General features: G+C 47.4%; 1 protein-coding gene across 4 annotated transcripts in view; it reads left to right on the top strand.

The window, feature by feature from the left end:
• The window catches only part of CBFB (core-binding factor subunit beta), a 304252-nt gene that overhangs the window by 193911 nt on the left and 87201 nt on the right, over positions 1-23140 (top strand). For 2 of the 4 annotated variants that reach the window (XM_069640155.1, XM_069640181.1), the window contains exon 5: positions 10709-10804. In XM_069640155.1, coding sequence (XP_069496256.1) covers positions 10709-10804 — 96 coding nt within the window. Of the gene's footprint in view, positions 1-10708; positions 10838-23140 lie in introns of all 4 variants that reach the window. The other 2 variants (XM_069640170.1, XM_069640164.1) reach the window with 1 other exon arrangement.

Here is a 23140-nt window from a genome sequence, read left to right as displayed (position 1 = left end):
GTGCATACATTTAGAAACATTGTATACAAATGTATCTTATGAATATTAATGAGGGGTATGTTATGTTATTTTACTTTGCATTTATATAGCGCCTTATGTACCATTGGTATGGTCTGAAGGCGCTGGTAGGTTGAACGCCCTTGGGAACCAGAGTTCAAGTCAGTAGAGAGAGTAGAGAGAGTCAAAGGTAGTGTGAGCACCGGGTATGTGTGCAGCTGGTGCAGCATTTGTGTAATAGCTGCTTCTTAGCGGTAGGTGTGCTGGTTGAGAGATCAGGAGTATGTGTTGGTTCTGGCAGGATTTATCCAGACCGAATGTGGCTGCCTTAGGCCTTAGGAGAACGCCTGGCTGGGGGGGGGGGGGTGTAACCAGCAGTGTTTACATAGAGTGATGGGGAGTATGCGGCAGATGTTGGTATGAGAACAGTTATACCAAATGATGTCATAGTATCTCTGTGTTCTAGTTGAATGATGGTGTAAAGAAGAGCGTAAGCGTGGTGATGGGATATGATGGGTTACATGCTCTTTCAAACATTCCATGCACTCCAAACCATTCCATGTATGTCATGCAATTCTATGCACTCCAATCCGCCCCACGCACTCCAATCCGCCCCACGCACTCCAATCTGTTTCATGCATTCGAATCTGTTCCATTTACTCCGATCCGTTCCGTGTATTCTAAGTTGTTTTATGCATCTCATCCACATATTTCACCCGTACCACCTACAAACTTCGTCCGTTCCATCCACATAATTCACACGTTCCACCCACATACGACGCCCGTTCCATCCACATACGTCATCCATCTACATAAGTCACCCATTTCATCCACATACATCATCCGTTTCATCCACATACGTCACACATTCCATCCACATACTACACCCGTTCCATCCGCTCTACGCATTCAGCGGCTCTACATACTCATCCGCTCTATGCATTCTTTCGCTCTAGGCACTCATCCGCTCTACATGCTCTATGCACTCATCCGCTCTAGGCACTCATCCGCTCTACGCATTCATCTGCGCTACGCACTCATCCGCTCTAGGCACTTGCATGCTCTAGGCACTCTCATGCTCTACTCACTCATTCGCTCATACCCACTAGTCTGTTCGGGGCACTCTTTCTCTGTTCGGCGTACTCTTTCACTCATCGGCTCACCCATCACTCATCCGCTCCCCGCACTCATCCGCTCCCTGCACTCATCCGTTCCCCGCACTCATCCGCTGCCTGCACTTATCCACTCCCCGCACTCATCCGCTCTATGCACTCATCCGCTCTATACACTTGTTCTTTCCACACGTTCATCTGCTATATGCACTTATCAGCTCTACAAAGTCGTTCGCTCATACGCAGTTATCCACTCTACACACTCATCCGCCCTACACACTCATCCGCTCTACACATTCCTTTGCTCTAACACATTCATTTGCTCTAACACATTCATTTGCTCTACACACTTCTCTGTACTTACACACTCATCCGATCTACGCACTCATCCGATCTACACACTAATCCGATCTACACACTCATCCGCTCAGCGCATTCATCCGTTCCACAATCCATTCTAACGATTTCATCCACTCCATTCACTTCGTTCATTCATCATGCATTTCATCCATTTCATTAATTTAAATCTCGTTATTGTTTTCGGACAATTTATTCTTATTATCCATTTCACTGCTTTGATCTACTTTACTCATTCTATTCTGTCTGTCCTTTTATTTTATATTAGCGGTTATTAGATGTCAATTTCTCGCATCTAGTAGTTTGTTGGATTGGTTTCATTGAGATGCTGTTATTCTGTTTGGGTTAGTTTGCGTATGGGTTGGTTTTAGGGGAAGAGCCAGGTTTTTAGTAGTTTGCGGAAAGACATTAGATCTTCAGTTAGGCAGATGTGGGGTGGGAGTGCGTTCCACAGCGTGGGGGCCAAGGATGAGAATGATGATCCGCCTAACCTGACTGCGTTTGTTTTAGGAATGACTAGGAGGCCGGCAGAGCTTGATCTTAGAGTGCCTAGAGGGTGATGGGGTTTTAGCTTGTCTTGAAGATATTGAGGTCCGGTTTTATGCAATGCTCGATGGGAGATGCATAAGATTTTGAAATCCTGAAAACCCTACATGGATCCGGCCCTCGCGCCCACTGAATACGGTCCTTAGCATCGTTTGGCTGGGTAAGCCCCTGAGGGTGCCCTGCAGTGTGTTGGTTGGATCAGTTGAGGGCTAGGAGTCCCAGATCTGACTATATACCTCAAAATATGACCCTAGCTTTCCCAACTGAATTGTTGGCTGGGGTCACTTCCAAACAAACAAAGGGTGGAAATAGAAAAAGCAGCTACTAGTATCCCACTCTCTCTATACTCTAATGTTAAGCACCATGTGATGGGCGCAGAGCAGGACTTCTGCTGTGTACCTCTGGCACTGCCCATCCCACAGGGATTCTCTTCATAAGCAAATAAGCAGGTAGGACTGAGCTCATCGATAGGGCGCTTGCACTGGTTTTTGACTATCATGCTTTATGCCCAGGTGTGAAAAAGAGGCATTTGAAAGTGGAGGGCCGGACATCTGAAGACACTCGGGCAGCTGTACGAAGGGGGAACAGAGCTTGATTTTTAACAATGCGCGGCCTCCTTTTAGTTTTGGGGCAAAGGAGCTTTATACCTACACGCAACTGAGACACTGATCACGCACCGAGATACCAAATCTGCAATCAACCTGAGACTTTCGCTGTTAGAGCTGTATTTGGATAACAGTCCTAAAGACAAAGAGACATTTAAAGGTTCTACAGGGTCATAGACTGAGAGGATCCACTTGAACGGTGGGAAAATATGGTCAGGTGGGAGCACGGTCTGCGGAGGGCAATCTGGAGGAGCGTATATAACGACTCGCAATGTACTACAGTGTGGGAAGGGGCATATAAACTACTTTAGGTGCTATCTGACACCTGACAACCTCTGCCCACAGTCTTCATAGTGTCTTCCTGGGCGCCTTAACCGTGTTGGAGGGGGTGTGGCTAGACAGAGTACTCTTATGCATGTAGTAGATTTTGCAGAAAGCTCAGCTCACTTATATTTCCTGTACGATTGACCCTCTGGTCATGTTGCTGGAAAATAGGGACGACCAGGGGCTCTACGCTATGTTTGGTGTGTGATGGCTTAACTCTTGGCACACATACCAAGCACTGCCAAGGTTGTGTTGACACAAAACATGGAAATCCAAGGAGGAGCTGCTATTGTCAGTGTGGTGGGTGAAAACATGGGAGGTCACTGTTATGGGAGAAATCTTGTCCTCTATGAAAAAGCCCAGGCTCTTCCTGGAAGTGTGGCCTCACCTTGCAGACGACTTCCAGGAGAATGGTCCCGACGTCTTCACTATTCACCTTTTGCATAACGGTGAATTTTGAAGATAGGATGGTTGAGAAGTCGGGGTGGCTGAGGAATAGAGGGTCCTGACTATAGTCATTTGAGGGTGTTGAAGGTTGAGGACCTGTGAGGGACAAGTCCTGATTGACTGAACTTTACTGATGTATTCTGTGAATGATCTCTTTGGCAGCAGAGCACCTACATGACCCTGCTTGGCTGCCAAACGCAGCTGCCCATTGTTGTATACTTAGAAATGATAAGTGTTGAATTACAAATAGAGTTTTGAAAAAAAAACAACGAGAACCAATGCCCTATAATATTAACAAGAAACAATGCCTATGAGACAGGAAGCTTTTCTATCATTCACTTCAGGGACTCAGTGTGCGCCCCCTGGCCTCCCGAAATTAAGACTATTGCCACTGTAGACTTTTCAGGCTGTCGCCAAAGAAGGAGCTACTATTTCCCATGGCCCCCGGTCCATGCAATGGTAGCCTCCCCACTGGTTCTTATTTGTAAGTGCTGCAGATCATTGAACTATTAGTCTGAGCCGTCCTCTTTTTATAGTTCCCAATATCCGCGTCCCCCACCTGGTTCCTGCTGCATCCTGAGGTCAATCCAGTGTGATTGTAAATGTGGATGCTCCACCAGACCTTGTGGCCTACAGGGGTCGACGGGGAACAATAATGTTTCTGATCAAAGTACTATGCTATCCCGAATAAATAAATACGGAAAAGGGCATTTGCGGGCATAGTATACCATGTGTCCGTTTTGCCGAGCATTGGGCTTCATTACGAGGCTGGCGGTAGCCGTGCCTGTATTACAGGCACGGGTGCCGCCAGTATTCGTTTTTTGCCGGCGCCCAGAAAAGGGCAATTAGCGGGCCATTGCGACCTTCTCGGACCCGGTAATTGCCCTTTTCTGGGCACTGGAAAAAATGATTTCCCATTCCCATTGAGCCCGATGGCTCAATGGGAATGGGGAAGGTGGTAGCACCGGTACCGTTAATAACGGTACCGGTGCTACCATCATGTTCTGCTCCTGGATGCCAGTAATGCCTCCAGGTCAGACCCGGTGGCTGCAAAGGCACCCGCATGCAGAACTCGTAGTTTGCCGGTACAGTAACAACGGTACCAGCAAGCTTACCGGTACCATTGTTACTGTACCGGCAAACTCATAATGAGGCCGATTGAGATTGGATAAGCATGGGCTAAAAGCAGCTCCTGGGATTGGATAAGCAGGAGCTAAAAGCAGCTCCAGTGTATCCAGCATTAACCAGTAAGCAGGAGCTACCACTGGGGAATGAGGAGCTAGTACATAGCGTTCTGCGAATCTAACTTCTACATAAAATGGAAAAATCTCATATCTATTATTTATGACCCCTTTATGCTTTAAATGTTGTATAGATGTGTCCTCATGTTTATTTAAAGATTGTCCCAAACACAAAGAATTAAATTCACATAGGTGTGTTTGTTCGGTATCAGTTGGCCTGGGGAGACAAAAGTAGCTCCTGGTAGCTGTTGGTGTCAAGCTAACCAGGCTCTTCTAAGCTACAAGCAGAAGCTAAATAGCTCCCAGCTCCCCCCAATTTCGAACTCCTCAAAAGCAATATTTAAGAAGGGACATATGGAAGCCCCTGGGGAATAAGCCACGTTTAAACCCAAGGATGGCTAATCGGCTATCTCCTTTCAGAATTCTGTGAACAAGCAGTAAAAGTAGGTACTAGGTTTCAGAACAGCTTTCCTCAAAATGTGCTCTAACACCTTGAAGCGTCTCATGTTCTCTATGGAATTACCAATAATGGTCTCAGATTCAAAGAACCGGACAGACTCAAAGAATATGGCACAGTACTACTTTATTATCAGCTAAAAACAAAGTAGGGCAATCTGGCGAACAACAAACTGTAGTCCACGCACTCACACTTAGGTTTCGATTATATAGAGTCTTCATACCTCGATATGCATCATCTATCACATCATCCTACATGGCAAACTGTAAAACATATTGAAGGGATAGATAGGTTAAGGGAACATATAGACCTACATATCACATAAGTATAAGTAATATCACTGGTTGCCCCTTATCTGGTAGGCATGCTTTGAACCACCTCTAAAAAGATGTATAATACAGATTATAGCGGAATAACAGCAGCGAATTGGCCTATGAAATATTGCATAGCATATTGTTATATAGAACCTTTGATTGGTTGGGTGTCTGTCCCAACCTTGGACTTTCATCTTGTTAGCAGTACATAGGCAAAACGAAACTCGGCTGCAGAGAGCAATGTCAGACTTCTACCCACTTGCCCAATTAGTCCATCATCTCTCATCGGTCAGGCCCTAAGCCAAGGCTTCTTCTTTATGGTTGACCTTTCAGCCTATTCGCTGTTCTGGGACTTTCAAGGTAGTGTAGGTGCACCATTATCTTCTTCTAGAGCTTAATAAATAGCCCTTGCTTTTGACTTCTAAATCACATGTGAGGAGATAACGATTTTGTCAATTTCGACCTTTTATTTACTGCTATTTGATTCAATTGAGCTGGGTATCATTACTCCTCTTGTCCTCTGGAAACTTGGTTGCTCTTCCTCAAAGAAGCTTTTAATTGTCTAATGCTTGGCACTTGCAGATTTTTTCTTCGTTGTTTAATCTAAGATGAATATGTCTTGCGTACATAGCTTATCCTCTTGACTCCCTTTGTGCCTTGCCATTATTCCTTTATGTGGCATCCTTGATCCCAGGCCAATAGACTCCTCTTTGTTTCTCATTTGAATCTGTTTTTCCAGTGTCTCCTGACTCTGCAGCCCAGGTTTGTCTCTGAAGTAGCTTGATTGGTTTCACCAGGAGCCCTGCATGCACCTTTTTCTCATGGCTGCTTGAGTCATGTTGTATTATCTCTTGCAGCAAGCCTCTGTATGTCTTATCTACATTGCGTTTCTGCGTATATACATTCACTTCATCTCTACTTACTAATTTCTTTAGCGCATTTGATTCCTTCGTATTTGATTATATGTTAGTCTTGTTACTCCAGTTACACCTTCATTCTTTAAGTATTTGCATATCTTTTCAGTGTGCCTTCTTGTCTGTCCTACATGACGTCACGCTGCCTTCATCCAATTTCATTTATTGCTCTTCGATGTCCAATGGGGTGTGCAGACATCCTTCCACCCTCTCAGTGCAAGGGCACATTCATTGCGGTTCTCTGAGTGCATATCGTCTTTCATACACTCGAAGAGGTAGTGGGACAATACCTGGTGTCCCACAAAGGGCATTTCTCCTGCTGTTCCAATATGATGGAGGTGAGGGTGAGGGAGCTAGGGATAACATGCCCATCTGCTCCTCTTCAAAAGCAACGGGATTGGAAATTGACTCAACTGGTAAAAACAATGGATCTCAGCAGGTTATCATGAAAACTTTGTTTAAAGGAATTAAAACCTAGCTGAAGACCCTCAGCAAGAATAGTCTGATTGTCATTGAAATTGCAAAAATCTTCTGGCAAAGGTGCTTGATTGGCTGCACCATGAAAAGGATTCACATAGTGCCACATGCCACTCAAAAGGAAGATTCAGGGAGCTTTTTATTACTGTCCAATCTGAATAGAACAAAAGCAGAGCAGAAAATATGGATGGAAACATTTTTCGACAGTGAAACAGCCCAGAAGAAAAAGTGAATAGGAACACTTTCTAGACACCAGCTGCCGGGGAACGAAAGACTTCCTAAATAATACAGACAACAGGTGTCAGACACGTCATGGTGCAAATAAACGTCAGCACGTAAAGAATGCCATCGGAGCTCACAGGGGGCAGGTTGGCCTTTAGATTGGACATTCTCCTCGCTGGCCTGCAGCCTGAAAACCTCCAGGGCTGGTCTCCTGGTGAATTGGGAATCACTGCCCTCCTCCCTTCCCCATCAATGAAAGGGCTGCCTCAGCAGCGACAAAATAAAACCACCTCAGTGTATTAGAACAGAGGACCTCTGAGACTCTTCATTACCTTGCTACCATCATCATCATTGCAACCAGTTGTCTGGTCACTAGTCATCCACGTCTACGCAGCACAGCTCTTAGTCACTTGCAGGACAGATAGCTCACTGAGTTAGGTTCTTGCTACTGAGATCTGTCTTCACACTCAGGTCACATGTTCATATACCAGGAGGCCCCTCTCACTAGTTCATCAATATGGGGTTGTTGAGTTGTGCACCAGTAAAATGGCTCATATCAAGACTGGTACGATGAAGCAGCTAGACATTGAGATTGGATAAGCAGGAGCTAAAAGCCGCTCCTGAGATTGGATAAGCAGGAGCTAAAAGAGCTAGTACATAGCGTTCTGCAAATCTAACTTCCACATAAGATGGAAAAATCTCATTATATCTATTATTTATGCTTTAAATGTTGTGTAGATGTGTCCTAATGTTTATTTAAGATTGTTCCAAACACAGAGAGTTACATTCACATAGGTGTTTTTGTTCAGTATCAGTTGGCCTGGGGAGACAAAAGTAGCTCTTGGTAGCTGTTGTTGTCATGCTAACCAGGTTCTTCTAAGCTACAAGCCGGGTCGCAAGCTTTCTTTCAAAATAAAGTCTCATCATTTGAGATGATTTTCCCCATGGCACACGCACAACCTTTTCAAGCATATGAAAGAGAACATGAATCCCTTGCTTGATGGTGGAGCCTTCTTGGCCAAGGAGTCCAGGGCTTGTTTTTCAGCAGCAGTGCTCTTGAGAGGGGAATATTTGAAGGGGGTTTGAAACTAGGCTGCCGTCTCCTACTGCCCGGGCTGCCAATGGCCACCCAGTTGGCCCCTGGAAGCTCACCTCGTTGTTCGGATGTCTGCCCGGCCGAGCACCTGACTTACTAGACGTATGTCAACAGGATCTAAAGATAGACGTGATACTGTCCTGAATGCTCTGTGCATCCTATGAAGGAGCAATGAAGGGCTCGATCAAGTGCATTCTGGGCAATGGGGAGAACGTGCATCTATCAGACTCTTCTATGGGGAGCAATTATAGCAATGATATGCTCTTTAATGGCAAGAATGTATTGTTCGGACATCATTCAGGCTTCTGCAAGACTACAGAGAAGCTCATCAGTGAGAATTGTCTTCATATCTATTTATGGAATTCATTGCTGCCAGAAGTCCTCTATATGTACACACATGGCAGATGTATGTTATGGAGTGGACAGTCACTCCCATGGTGTTGGCACTGATAACCGATGTTGTTACCCAATGCCTTCATTCAGGCTGTTTTGGGGACTGGTCCATAATCCCTGTAGAATCACATTCTCCAGCTCATGCTCTGAAGGACGAGGGGCTGAGTGGGCCGGCTCGGACTCACACCTGCAACCCTGAGGCTCGGCCGAACACGGATCTCTGCAGTGGATGCCCTCGCGCAAGGATCCACCTCTGATCTGTATATACTCCGTGAAATTCAGCAGGTGTTGGAGGCCACGCCACCTTACCTCCAAGCTGACCCACTGCACAGCCTAAGAACACCCGGGTGGCATCACTGAGGACATCACTGGTGTCATCATCAGAGGCGTGGTTGTCTCTTATTTGGCAAACATCTGTCCTGTGGTTTGGGATGTGTGCTTTGGCGAAAATTACACGTTCTCCCTATGGGAAAACAATGCAAACATTGAAAAACCCACCTTTTCCAACTCTTTATATCTTTTAACTGTAAAACAGATTTGCACCAAATTTTCCAGCTGGGAGGCGATGGGGAAGGGGGCAGTCCAGACAATTTATTTCAAAAATGTCATGCGGATCTGTTCCACGTGTCAGAATGGATTCGACACAGAATGTTCTCATCACATGGTCAGGCAGTTTTACTGAACACATGCGCAGTGGTTTATTTTCACATAATTCCAGATGATGCAATCCTTCTGAAGTATAACATCCTTAGGTCATGGGGATGATGTCATCCCAATGAAGTATTTGTTTTCTGTACCTCGTTCTCTTCATTGACACCAGAAATGCATTGATTTCTATGCCATAAACAGCAGCAGAATTCCCAGGCTCCCTCTCGCGGGTCAGCCAAGCCAACATGAGGCTCATTACGGGTTGGCCGGGGCCTTATTAACATGCCGGAAAGTACGCATACCGGCATGTTACCGCACCAGCCAACTACGAATTTGCCAGTGGGGTGGAAGAATCAGCTCCAACCAAGAGGTGAGTCCTCTAGCCTACCGGCAAAAATCGCCGGTAATGCCGGCACCTGTAATACCGGCAAATCCCCCACGGAATCCTTAGGGACTTCATGAATGGGGATTAACACCATCAAACTGGCACTTGGAATCCTGTGTTAATACCGCTGGACCGAGTGCCAGGAACAGTGTTACCATTTGCGGGATCGTGGTGGATTTACCACCAGGTTACCAGTATGGTCATAGTGAGCCCCAATGTCTGCTTTCTAAAGAATTCTGCAGTCAGGCTCCAAGATACAAAGTGCTGCCGAATGGAGGGGATATCCTTCGGAGGGTTGTGTCCAATCCACTGCCGAATACTCAGAATAGGCACTTGCAACTTCCTGTTCAGCTGCCAATAGGAAGGAAACGTTGCTGCATTTGGGGTGATGCGACTGTAAACTGAAGTGGCTAGTTTTATCTTCTAATGAAATTATGACAAAGTCTGTTTTGGTTTTTTATAAAGCTATGACATCATACCTTGCAGCTGCTTCAGAATCCTTTGAGGCTCGGCTGCGTGCTACAATGCCGTTACAAGGCATGGCCAAGGCGGGCATACCGAGTGGGCATCCGAGCACCACAGGGCCTGTACTGGGGCCCAGGTCCATAGGCACTCAACTAAGTACCTGAGATGGCCCAGAGCCCCAAAGTGCCCTCAAATGCCCTGTTCCAGGGTTTGGTGGCCCCAAGGACGTTCTCAAGTTACGGTGGGCATCAGTTTGTACGTTTGAAACTAGATGCACAGCCTGGTACCCGAAGGACTCCGGCTGAATTGGCATCCTTATTACTGGGATACCCTTATAAGAATACAGAGACAGAACAGAATGTTTCAAGGTTGTCGTCAAGGTGATGCATGCACCCCCACCCATGGCGGAGGACCATTGCTACAGTAAGTACATGTTTCTATTTTTCACCATCTGGCATGAACGACAAAAAACATAGGTGCTCTGGTGCGTGTATCCAACTTGGACTCAAGCTGGCTTTTCTGAAGCTTTTTGGGGTCGGTGGGTGTTGGCTTCTGTGTTCAACCAAAATGTGCATGCAGTGGTGGACATGATATCCAATCAGATGGTGTTTGTTGTCCAGTGCATCCCTTTAGTTCAACCACGGCACGCGCGGACATTTGTGGTAGCAAGTCTGTCTCCGGCTAACCGGTACCTCTTGTGGTTTCCAGCACGAGGACGCTCTGGCCCAGCAGGCCTTTGAAGATGCACGCAGGAGAACCCGCGAGTTCGAGGACAGAGACCGGTCTCACCGGGAGGAAATGGAGGTGAGGATTTTACGGCCACTCTGTCAGTAACTGGTTAGTACCTTCCTGTAAATACTCATTGTTTTGGTGCATGCCGTGCTGCTGGCCCTCACGACCCTCCCTGGTTGTTTCCATTCTCACTATTGTTTCATTTACTCACATTTACTCTCAGCGATGGACCCTCTTTACAGCCAACTTCGGAGCTTTGCACATCGTGGTCACTACCCTATAGCCTAGAAATTCACTTTCTTCTGCTGCCTTCCTTCCTGGACTTCAGCTGGCACTGTTTTCTGTATGATGTACATCTCAATATCAAACAATTGCAAATGGTTTAATTTCTGTCTGTGTACAATTTGCATTTTGTCAATTTATGCCACTCTAATGCTAAAGGACTACCATGATCCCTCACTATTGCTGGCTAGGGGAGGTGAGGGTTGTGGTCCAACATATGTGGAGAGCTGTAGCTTACAGGCGTCCTGCACTCGGGAAGCTGAGCGGTGTTGCAGTGTAACTACTTGCACCCTCTAGTGACAAGCTCTAAAATGGAGGGCAGTTGAACCCCTATGAGGGGAAAGGATTTCACTCCACTGGTTTTATATGCTTTCATTACATTTTAACTGGATAAAGATGAAACGGTCTTGCTAAACCAGGGGTCAGCAACCTGCGGGCCTACAGATGTTTGGGACTACAACTCCCATGAGCCCTCACCATACACCAGGCTGGCTAGGGATGATGGGAGTTGTAGTGCAAAACATCTGAAGAGCCAAAGGCTGCAGGCGTGTGTGCTAAACCCTACGTTTAAAATGACACCTTACTGAATGAGGTTGCCATACCCTGTCATAAGACATCAAAGGGTCATAATGGAATCCTCATTGTTTGGGATTATTGATGTGTGAAAAGAACTTGCTCTTTTTCCTTTTCACTAGATGAGTAAGAGGTCTGTAACCTGTGGCTGGCAAGATGCAGCTGTCCAGATGTTTTGTCGCTGACGACGGGAAAGACCCGAAGAAAATGGAGGAGGCAGCATGATAACCTCTGCAGGGTCCTGTCCTCCTACAACTTGTTACCCTCCCTCTGGGAAAGTGGAGGGCAGTGGGCGGAACGGCGCCAAACAACCCAAAAGCCCGCGAAGGGCAAAACAAAGGAAAGAGGCGGGGCGAGCCACTTTATAATCAGCAGGGTCCGATTGCAGAAATATCTCGCTCCTGCAGTGGGACCCTGTTGACTCGCCGTGCCAGTGGAAGGATTTCGTTTTGTGTGCAAGGACTTTGTGAGGATTTCGTGGTTGCGGCTGGAGGGACCTCGCTGGACGAAGTACTATCTACTCGGGCAGAGCGCGTCGGGAGCAGAGCACACCAACGGAGGACCAGCGCGAGCAACGAGCTCCTGCAACAAGGCATCGGGTGCCGGGAGCCTCATCACGAGACCAGAAGCATCCCGGAGGCGACCCGGAAGCCAGCTGAAGGATAACGCCGGTGAAGAAGGGAGGGCAGGTACGGTTGTGTAGCCGTAGCCCTGAACAGAAGCCCGGGCTGCCCAAGGGAACATCAGCAGGCGGGGCGGTGGGGGAACTGAGACTGCAAGTGTCGACGCTTTCGTCCGCTGCCACGGTCCCGCCCAAAGGAGACGGACGCACCGAGCGGGCGGCCGCGAGCAGGACGACTTGGGCTTGCACCACACGCACCTACAGCACACATAGGCGGAACCGCGGCCCCCAGCCCGAAAGGTCCCAGACCCCCCAAGCGGGCTCACGGAGGTCAGGCCGCGCACCAGCTCGCTGCACACCGGGCCACAAAGGCAGCAGCAGGAGGAGGGAGTGGCGGGCGCCGGCATACCGCTCAGAACTTGCCTGACGCTGTGACGCGTAGGAGCAGAGCCGGCTTTCCAAAAGAGCAGGCGTGAGACGCAAAGCGCTCAATAAGGCCGGGGGCAAGCAGGCAATCAGCGTAAGGACACCAAGGGGCAAGGAAAAGACAGTGAGCCACGGGGAACAGCAGCAGGAGTCCCAAAGGTGAAAAAGAACAGGCAGTTGGCCCAGCAGCGGTTCCGCAAGCGATGGATCTAGCAGCCTTTTTGGAGATGGCCAGGGTAGCAGCAGCTACACATGGGCCAGATTGAATGACGACAATGGTGGCCCAGCCAGGCCAGGAACAGCTTGGACACAGCCACAGGTAGATAACTCACCACTCATGTTTCAAGACAGCGCCAGTGAGGCAACTGTGGTGGAAGCAGAGATTCACCGCATGGGAGAGGATGAGGAAGAAGAAGTGCAAGTGAAGAAAAGAAAGAGGACATTGACGGCAGAGCCGCGGGTTGCGGACACCAGAGATAAGGTCATTGAAACCCATAACCCACCAATCTGTTTCGAGGTTCCTGCCGTGCCGTGGGACTCCTTAATGCCGCGCTGTCCGATTATTCAGCGCGAATCAGCTGGCATTGCTGTTCTTCGTGATTGCAGTCACAGGTAAGTAGCGCTCAGCAGCTATTGTGCCTGTAGGCTTCCCTGGCTTGGCACTGCCAGCGACCCGCTGTTCAGCTTGGGCGAGGCACTGCTGGAGTTGGGCTATACATATATAATGCCTCTGTTGTTCCAGCAGCAGAATCGGCCTGCACGCTCAAACCCTTGCAAACCGCTTGGAACAAAAGGCACTCTGTACACCCAGACTAGTGTTAAAATGCCTCCTCCTGTGCAATGTCACAGCACTGGAAGGAGCTGGAGGGGGACCTTTTTGGAACTGTTCCAAGCCAATTATGTCTGAGTGTGGGGGGATTGCCTGGCGGAGGAGGGGTTCGGGGCACGGCAGAGCTGGCAAGTGGCACTCGCCTCTCTACCAACACCTCTTGGCGTGTGTATGTATGAAAGACAGGCCCTAATGACCGTGATTAAGGGAGACTGCTGCTCGGCCGCGTCCAGAGAGGAGAGAAGGATTACACGAGCCGAAAGCCGTGGGGGACGAGCTGACTATGGTTTGCACTCGGACTCCCATCAGCCACAGGCAGCACAGTCCATGTTGAGGGCTCATGGGAATGATAGTTCGAAACATCTGGAGAGCTGCAGGTGGCAGAGCCCTGGTTTAGTAGCACGAGATGCTGCAAAGTGCATTGCTTGGAAAAGACAGCATTCAGCCAACTCGACTTTCGGGAATTGAGAGCCGACTGCTGAGCTCCTCTGTTTGCCGACAGCTCCAGGCCAATAAGGGTTATTTAAAAATCGGATGGCCAACCCGGGGGCAGGCTCTCCCACCCCCACAACTTTGAATGACTATACAAGCAGACAGAATCACTTTCTGGAATAGCCCACAACATGCTCCGGGAGGTGGAGAGTGGATTTTTATCCAAGACAGCAAGCCCAGTTTTGGAAGCTCCCTTTTATGTTGTCGTCAATGACTTCAACTCCAGTAAAGGCCGCTGTAAATCAGCACAGGCGTTGTTAAAGTGCTGACCTCTCACACCTTCCAGCAAGCCGGCACTGTTCCTACACCCCATTGGTTGTTCAAGCACCCTCCCCCCACTGCCAACCAATCATATGTGTGCTGTAACCAAAGAACTAACATTTCTGACCGAGTTACCTGAACATCTACCCAGTGCTTGCTTCTTAGCAATTTCACTTAATTATACCAAGGCCACAAGATAAAGTGGAGTTGGGGGGATGGACCCCCGTATGTTTCGGACTTCCTCGAATCGGTCCGGTTTGAGTGCTGCCTACGGCTCGAGGCCAAGCCCGGACAGATTTCTTGGGAAAGTTCTCATCTGTTTTGTTAATAAGAAAAGTGGCTTCTCTCAATCATGGACCTTGTCTCCTCTAAGGCAATATGGCAGTGCTGGCAGCAGTTGCTAGGCACCTCATCCTTATAGTGTAGACAAAAGCCTACAATGCCCAAGGATGCCACATATAGTTATGTTATGTTTGCATTTATATAACGCTCTATATATCATTGGTATGACCTCAAAGTGCTGGTAGGTTGAACGCTCTTGGGGACCGTAGTCCAGGTCAGTTGAGAGAATAAGGTGTCATGGGGTGCTTGGGTGAACCAGTTATGTATAGGCCCAACGAAGACGTTAACAAGGATAAGGGTCCCTTTAGGAACCCATGGTGCGTAACTGCCATGCAGAGGACTAAGGGTAATTGAGATTCTTACCTTCACACTCAGTGTTGGTACATCTTACATTGCAGAGCATGACTATTCCAAGAAGTAATCTTATGCACAGCAATCAGTAGGCCTTGGATTCCTTCCAGCTAATGAAGCGTTAGAGCCTGCACCGGAGGCCACCATTGCGAGCTAGGTGGCTGCCATCCAAGCTGGTGGTCCAAAGACGAAGGCAGGGGTCTCTAACGTCACCTACCACGCAATAGTGGCTGATGGTAAGGGATCAAACGTTATTAGACCTTGCTCAGGAGGGGGACAAAGTCACCATCAGCTAGGGCTTCCTGTGGCACAGCTTGCCCGTGTATCCATGTGCATTTCCCTGTGTGTGAACATCACAAAGGGAAACATGTAATGTAGCCACTGCAGATGGTTCGAGACCCTATTCCAGGCTCATTGATTGGCTAGAGATGAAGGAGAAGCATAGAATGCAGGCTTCTACTGTGGAACATTGGTTCCACCATCTCGATTACCTAAAGAGAAGAAAATAGGACTGGCTGGGCTGAGGCCCTTACCTAGCATTATGGGCCCTGAAAACCTAGTTAAAGACTACGAGAGAAGCAAGGACCTTCGGTTACAGGCCCATAACATCCATTACGGACAGAGGGTTGGGTGTATAAAGCTATTATAAGCCACGTCACTCTTGATACTGTGTGGCATGGTTATGCAACCCCTTGTGCTTACTTATGGCACTCACTGACACTACAGGAGATAGGGCTTGTGGCAGAGTCCATGTTATTTGCTTTGTGTGAATAGTATCAGTGTGTGCGCTCTACCCGTGGTTTAGGTTGTTCGGATTCTTCTCTTTTGTTAATAGCTGACTTGTACAAACCTTAGTTGGGGGTCAGTGGCTGCAAGGCTCAATAGGGACCAATATTCACCAGTCGGTCTATTTTATGGCAGAGTCCCTGATCCAGCCCAGGGCTCGGATTCCCCTTTCGTGTGTGAGTGCCCCACCTATTGACTGATGGGCAATAGGACCCTAACTTTAAAAAAGATCCATGTAGTAACTCTCTCATGCACTGCAAGGTCTGCCAGGGCTGTGTATGGTTGACTTTATCGTCTCCCTATTAAGCCCCAACTGGTGGAGAAAGTAGAATCATTCCATCGACCTAAAGGGAACCCGTTAAATAACTCTGCAATGTTAGATGCATATGGAGGAACACCTAAGGCGGAGCCCTCTACCTTTATGACAGTCTAAAAGGTGGTCCACAACGCGGACCCTATTACCTGACAGTAATTAAGCTGCCAACCAACTGGCCTGCCTATACTTCACCGCTGCATTGAATGGCACAGTAACTACTGTGAAAGTAAACTTGACTAAACTCCTTTTCTTTACTTTACAACTGGCACCTGATTGCCTTGACAGGTGGATGTCTTTCTGGGTGACCCTCACCGTGAGCAACCCCAACCCCCACCTGTGGGGATAAGGGGCTTAAATAGAACTTAGTTAGGTTTCACATGAACTGCCAGTGGGGCAACACATGTGTTCCAACCAACCCTGAGGACATCTGTAAATATGCACCTCACCTCAGACTCTGTGGAAAGGTGCCACCCCTTTTGCTACACTTCACTTCACCATCCTGCTCCTGCCACAATATGTTTGGGGACTCACTGGGGACCCTCTGTTACAGAGTGACTGCCACCCTTTTGCTCACTTCTTGTATATTTATTTGTATACCTCAAGCCCTTAATGTCAATCCATAACGATGTCCAATGCCTTGCCTGAGTGCCTCGCCCCTGCGCTAAACACAAGTTATCCCTTCTTCAGGGACCTCTGTCATTAGGTCTTGAATGATTGACATAATGTCAGTTTTCCTGTCATCACCATTTCCACTTGCGGAGGGGAGAACCTGAAGAAATCCTAAATGGGACTCTTCACAGTCGGCGACTCTGTTCACAGCATCACTACCTGAAAAACAGTCTGTTCCGTTTTCCTGCCTCACAAACTCTCCTCACAGTCAGCCCCTGCTTCTCCGTCCTCACAATCATTGACTCTGCAAACTGTTAGTCATACAGTCACAGGGAAACATCTACTCCCTTCCGGCCTCCATGGAGACACCATGGTTCCACCATCTTCCAGATCCCTGCCACCGCACTGCAGAGCAACCCAACCAATCAACAACCATCATTGCCTCACACCAGGAACTGCTGATCTGAAAGCCTGATCCATTAGACCCCAGACCCACTTTGACCCACTTATTGGTGAGGTGAATAAGGAAAAGAGCATCACGGGCCCTCTAAATTACACAGGGGTTACACTCACTCATTATCTGGCTATCCAGGTGATTTGGACTGCAGCTCCCATGAACACTAGCCAGCATAATAATCAAGGGTGGAGGATCATGGGAGTTGCAATACAAAACACCTGGAAGGCAAAATAATGGTTTAACCATTGCTTTTGTGTGTACACTGTGTATAAATAATTCTATAGTCCTTTTTTGTAAATTAATTGACTTGGGCAGTCGCAGGGAATTGGATGTGTTTACCCCCACACTCCTGGTAGCCTTCGAATGCATCATATTGAACTATCTGCGGGCTGTGCTAACCAATCTGTGGCTATACTGGTTTGTATAGCCCACAGATTTTCCAATGAGAGCACTCCTTGACCGTTCCGATGGATGTCATATAAATGGATGCCTCTAGTTTGTGGCGCCATCCCTGTCCTAACAAGGCCATTGAATACTCCCCAAAATTGCTGACGTAGTATAGTGTCGGTGAAGAACCCTCGTGCCCAGCAGGCTGTTGGTTTCAAAATGGTCCTGGGCCACTTGAACCACAGATTGCGTTAACATTTCTTACAATAAGCAGATCTAGGATCTGGCAACTAGGTATCAGTGTCCAAGGTCATTAAGCCATCAAGCATTGCAGCTCCCCCCCCCCTTGCCTACACCATAACCTAACTCTGAATTCAGGATTTCATCGGACTAAAAGCAAATACAAAGATAAGTGAACAAATTGAGTCTCATTGGCTAGTTCTCATAGTGGAATCTCACTGGGGCTAAAGAGGGCAATTTTATTGATACACACTTTCAATTTTAATTCTTCCTGTATTATAGATATCTTATCTGAAAAGAGTTTTCAGGGCTAGGTCCTGGGAGGGGAGTAAGACAATGTTTAACAGTATTAAAAAAGACCTTACGTTTGGTTACAGGTTGACAAAATCTGAGGTAGATTAAACCAGGGTCACAAGTTGTTCCCACGGAGAGCGGGCACCACAGAGATAGAGATTCGGGAGATCTTTTTGTGATCTAAGTTTAGAGCTATGATTTCTCATTGCGGACTGGATTTGTTGAAGCCCATTTTCCTGGGCCCGGGTTTCGCGCTATGGCGAGGCACCATTGTAGCGCCCACTCCTGCTCTGGTCCCTCTTACAATGCAGGGGGCACACCACAAAGTCCAATCCCAACCCCACCCATCACACTCACCTTGTGCAGGGGACACCACCACAATCGCCATCAGCCCCGCTCTGTTCCCTCCCACGACTTTACTCTTCAACATGCCTCGCCCCCTCCCCTGGCACACACAGCCAATCCCCCCCACCGCTGGCCTCAACTGGTTCCATGTGTTAATATCCCAGCAAAGATTTCACCATACAAGAAAAGTGCCATATTTTTTGCGGTGATATTAACCCATTAAAACTTGCGGGGGATACCCCTGCAACCCCATATTATTTTAAAGGGAGTGGGGACACCCCTGCAACCCACACTCCCATTTACCCCAAAAATGATCCCCGCTAATAATATGGCCTATGGCCGTTCCCGGCGACCATATGTATGGCGATATTATATGTATGGCGATATTATATGTATGGCGATATTATATGTATGGCGATATTATATGTATGGCGATATTATATGTATGGCGATATTATTGGTGGGGATAATATTACCTGATACTCCTCAACTCTCATCCCTACCACTTTGTCCTTCCATTGCCACTTCCTGGAGACAAGCCCACTCTTCCCTACCCAGACACCCACAGTATGGGAAACCAAGGGAATGGCACACAGCTAGATTGTGCTCTTTCCCGCTTTAGAAATGGTTGCCCAATCCCAATGAATGTTTACCAACACGAGCTCAGCAGGCAGGTTCCCTGAAGGACGCGCCTATGCTTTGCCTTATGGGGCATCCGGAATAGAAGGGCACGAGTTAGAAAAAGAATGATGGGCTGCAACAATGAAATGGAGCCCAAAGTTGGCATCACATGTTACAGTAGGTGTGATTTGTGAAGCAGTTTACACAACCTCTTGGTGCTGTAAATGATGGGTGAGTACAAGCTCGATTACGCCTTTTCGGACATGAACTGATCTTGGTTCAATTAATGCAGCGTTCCAAATATGGAGAGATTGGCAATAATGCCAATTCCTGCACCAGAGCCAACATGGTGGCTAGTTAGTTAGTAAAGATCTGCCTGAAATTAATTCTGAGAATCATGAAGTGTATCTGGAAAGAAAAGGCAGTTAGAAAAACAGATTAAGAAATAACAAAGGCACTTGGGGGCAAGATGCTGAAGGCGTAACCATGCCGGTGCGCGAGATCCGGTGCGCGAGATCACTCGGTGAGGTAAGTGTTTGCCTCTGACAATGTGTGCTACCTGCGGGCACACGTTTAAAGCCCTGCAAGGTCAAGTCATCCTTACCAATGGTGATACATTGAGTATCATTTCATTGAGTGATAACGACTCCTGTTGTAACCTCAAAGCTGCAGGACTGTGGCATGACTGTGGTGTTACTATGTTTTATATTGTCAGGAGGAATCCAACATCAGAAGAACTCAAGCATACCTCAAGACCCCATTGCTTGCAATCCAACAGAAACCATTTCAAAATGGCTGTCCCACAAGGATCCCTGTCACAGAGACATGTCCGGACACATTTTCCAATGTCCCGCCGCATGTAGTCCAAGGTCTAGACTCACTATACTTTTACAGGTGCCCATTTGCAGGAGACTGGGACAAACAGCACTGGTGGGACAGCCTCTCCATCTGAGAGTGCAAGTAACTAACACTTAACATTGTAGTCAAAGAAACAATTCTTTCCAGCATCTTTGAGATAATGGTAAGGGGACTCTCTAGCGATGCAAATTCCTTTTCTCATTTACCATTTACTGCATCATCAACAATCACGAACAATAGCTTTTCTGAGCTTCTACCGGCTTTCCTTTCACTGGATTGCTTGATTTTCTTGAAATCGCATTTCAGATGTATTTGAATTCATAAAGAGGATACATTATTTTAGCATTGTTGCTACTTAATATTAGATATCATGGTTGCATAATATTAAAGGGTCTTCTGATTCATATCTGCACATAATATCATTCAGCTCTTTCAGCTCTAAACAAGAACACACTTGCCAGCTTTTTAGGCTCACAGGAAACATTGCATCATCTGCCGGGGCCCTCCAGGAACACACTTTTTAATGATGCCTGTACCCACAATATATGCCAGCGTTGTCACTATAAAACTCTTTTCTGATTAAACAAAACCTTTTTAGAGATCTACAAAGTGCAATTGGTAGATCTCTCAAAAATGGTGTTGTTTATTGATCGATTCATTATTAACAGGTTTGATGTTTTTAGACAACAAGTAGCAGCTCTTCACACCCAGGAGTACACACACACATCAGAGTGGCATTGCAGCATTAGGCAAACCGGTGCACTATTTTGGACAACTCTTTCATGATGGTGCATACAGGGCACGTCATTGGCACTGTAAAGCACATTTCTATGGCGCCTTTGCCCAAATATATAGCAGTATTTCCAGTATAAAATACCTTTGTGATTGTGTCCACAAAAGATGGCAGTACTGCCACTGTAAAGCACATGTTCATGATAATTGTATCCTCAATGTATGCCAGCGTGGCTTTGCACAACTCTCTGACGTGCTGCCAGTGACCAAATCTATATCAATATTGACACTATACAAGTCAGTGGTGCTGCCTACAACATATTTCAGCAATGACACTTTAAAGCACTATGATACTGTGCACACAACATGTGCCAACATGGTCCTTTAGAAGACGTTTTCATGTTGGATGTGCCCAAATATATGTGAGCGCTGCCACTGTAAAACACTTTCAAAATGCTGCACAAAATATAGTCCAGCATGCCAATGAATAAAATAAATGCATGCTACCAATGCAGTCGTGCAGAAGCCCTTCCCTGCCAAACTAGCCCATATTTACGTGCTTGCATCCCACTAACACACACACAGCTATAAACGCATGCATTCAAACTCACAGACACAGACACAGACGCACACTGCATAGCACTTGAAGCACACATACCAATACTATTTATTTTTCAAAGTACCCTTCTTCGCAGTGCTTCCGCCTTTGTTGCCCGCTCCGCCGGAAGCAGGAAGGCAGTGGTGGTGTCGAGGAACACGCTATGTTATGTTAGTGTAGTTAGGTTAAGTTCATAGGTTTATACTGCACCGAATCAGCAGCCACTGGGCTGGAGCGAGTTTTGCCCGCGTGCCGCTGATTAGTTCCCCCCTCCCTCCCCTCCCCCAGCACGGAGTTCTGGCCTGTTTACCAGGAGACCAAGCGGCAGGCAGGTGGGTCACGTGAGTGCACATGGATTTGGAGGTGGGACCGATGCGGGGCAGCTGTGCACTCTGCCCATCTGCCCTGCCTCTGCCTGCAATGGCCTACCTACCCATTGTTTCTTTTTGCCACCTGCTGAGAGCGGGCGGAAATTACAAACCCATTTCTGAGTGTCTTCAATGAATTCAGAGTTGCTGTGTGGACGGTGGTGTTTATTTCGCCCGGCAACGCCTTGGCCCCGATGCAACGCAGAGGCTTGATAGCGTAAACCCATACACATGTCTGCCACAGTATAACTGTAGGCTCCGTGTGCCTTACATATCTCATTATGCTGACGTAAACAGAGTTTAAAGCGCGCAAATGGCTTATAAGGGAGCTCCACTTACCCCGTGCCTTTTTTCTGCTTGCGTAGTAAAATGCTAACATATAATTGGGGTAATGAGGACCACGTGTGTCTGCGAAGCATGAATCGCTTTAGATTTCAGTGGATCGCGTTACCCAGTAAATGCTGTCAGATGAGGCCGGCTGCCAGCGCCTTCCAGTAAACGACAGCCCGGATATAGCACGCTGCATGGGAAGAAACTGGTCTTGGATAAACAGAAAGGCTAGAGTGATGTTGCGTCCAAAAGCACCAGAAAACAACTACAATTTTTTCATTGAATGAGGCCCTTTTCCAGAGAAAGATTGATGTTCTGACCAGTGGCCTAACACAAAATGTGGGGGCCCCCCTGCGTGCCATGCCATGCTGAGGGCCCCCCCCAACACGGCAACAAATCACGGGTCGTGCCACACTCTGGGCCGGGCTAGATTGTCACGCTTGTGCAATGCACACAAACGTGCTGCTGAAGGGGTATGCCGCACACTCCACTAGGAGAAAGATATAAATATGTATTTTAATGCAATATAAATACAGCACACTTTCTGAGAAAAATTGGCTATAAAGCCACAGTGCTTGCATTTGTTTTGTAGGGTAACACCAATCCAATACATGCAAGTCACCAACAGTGCATAGGAACATTAATGCTTTGCTATTAAAAATGCCATGCCACAATGAAAACATGTCCAACTGGCTGCACAATGTAGACCAGTGTAGACACGTAATAACATTACAGTAAAGCATGCCAGGCCACATTTAGACATACCTAGACTGCTTGCACCAAAAGGTCAGTCAAAGCAATAACACTCATCAAGAAGAGAGCACACATTAAAGCCTGCATCTCCGCAGCCTCTACCAACACGGCCGAACTCTTTAAAATCTGAAAGGAACTGGTTGCGGTCTCTACCTCTCCTGTTCACTCCAAGGCCCACTGTAGAGCTCTGGCCTCTCTCTTCTCTGCTAAATCTCAGGACATCCTGTCCTCCATCTCCCCTTCCTCTCCCTCTTCCTCTCTTGGCCCCCTTTGGTCATTTCTACCTCTCCCCCTCCTTTTTCCTCTTTCTCTCTGACAACACCTGACGAGGTTTCTAGACAAGTCTGATCTATGAAAGGGTCGTCCAAACAGGTGCTCCCCTGCTCATCCAGAACCAAGAATAAAGAACCATATTGACATCCTTGCTCCAGCCTTGGCCGATTTCTGTAATCACTCTTTAGCCACTGGAACGTTCCCCTCTCCCCTTAAGCACTCTCTTATGCACCCACTCCTCAAGAAGTCGTCTGCTGATCATA

Source organism: Ambystoma mexicanum, chromosome 1q (genome assembly GCF_040938575.1).
Source record: "Ambystoma mexicanum isolate Mex_15411 chromosome 1q, UKY_AmexF1_1, whole genome shotgun sequence".
NCBI classification, from domain to species: Eukaryota; Metazoa; Chordata; class Amphibia; order Caudata; family Ambystomatidae; genus Ambystoma; species Ambystoma mexicanum.
This window is presented reverse-complemented; position numbering and strand designations above follow the sequence as displayed.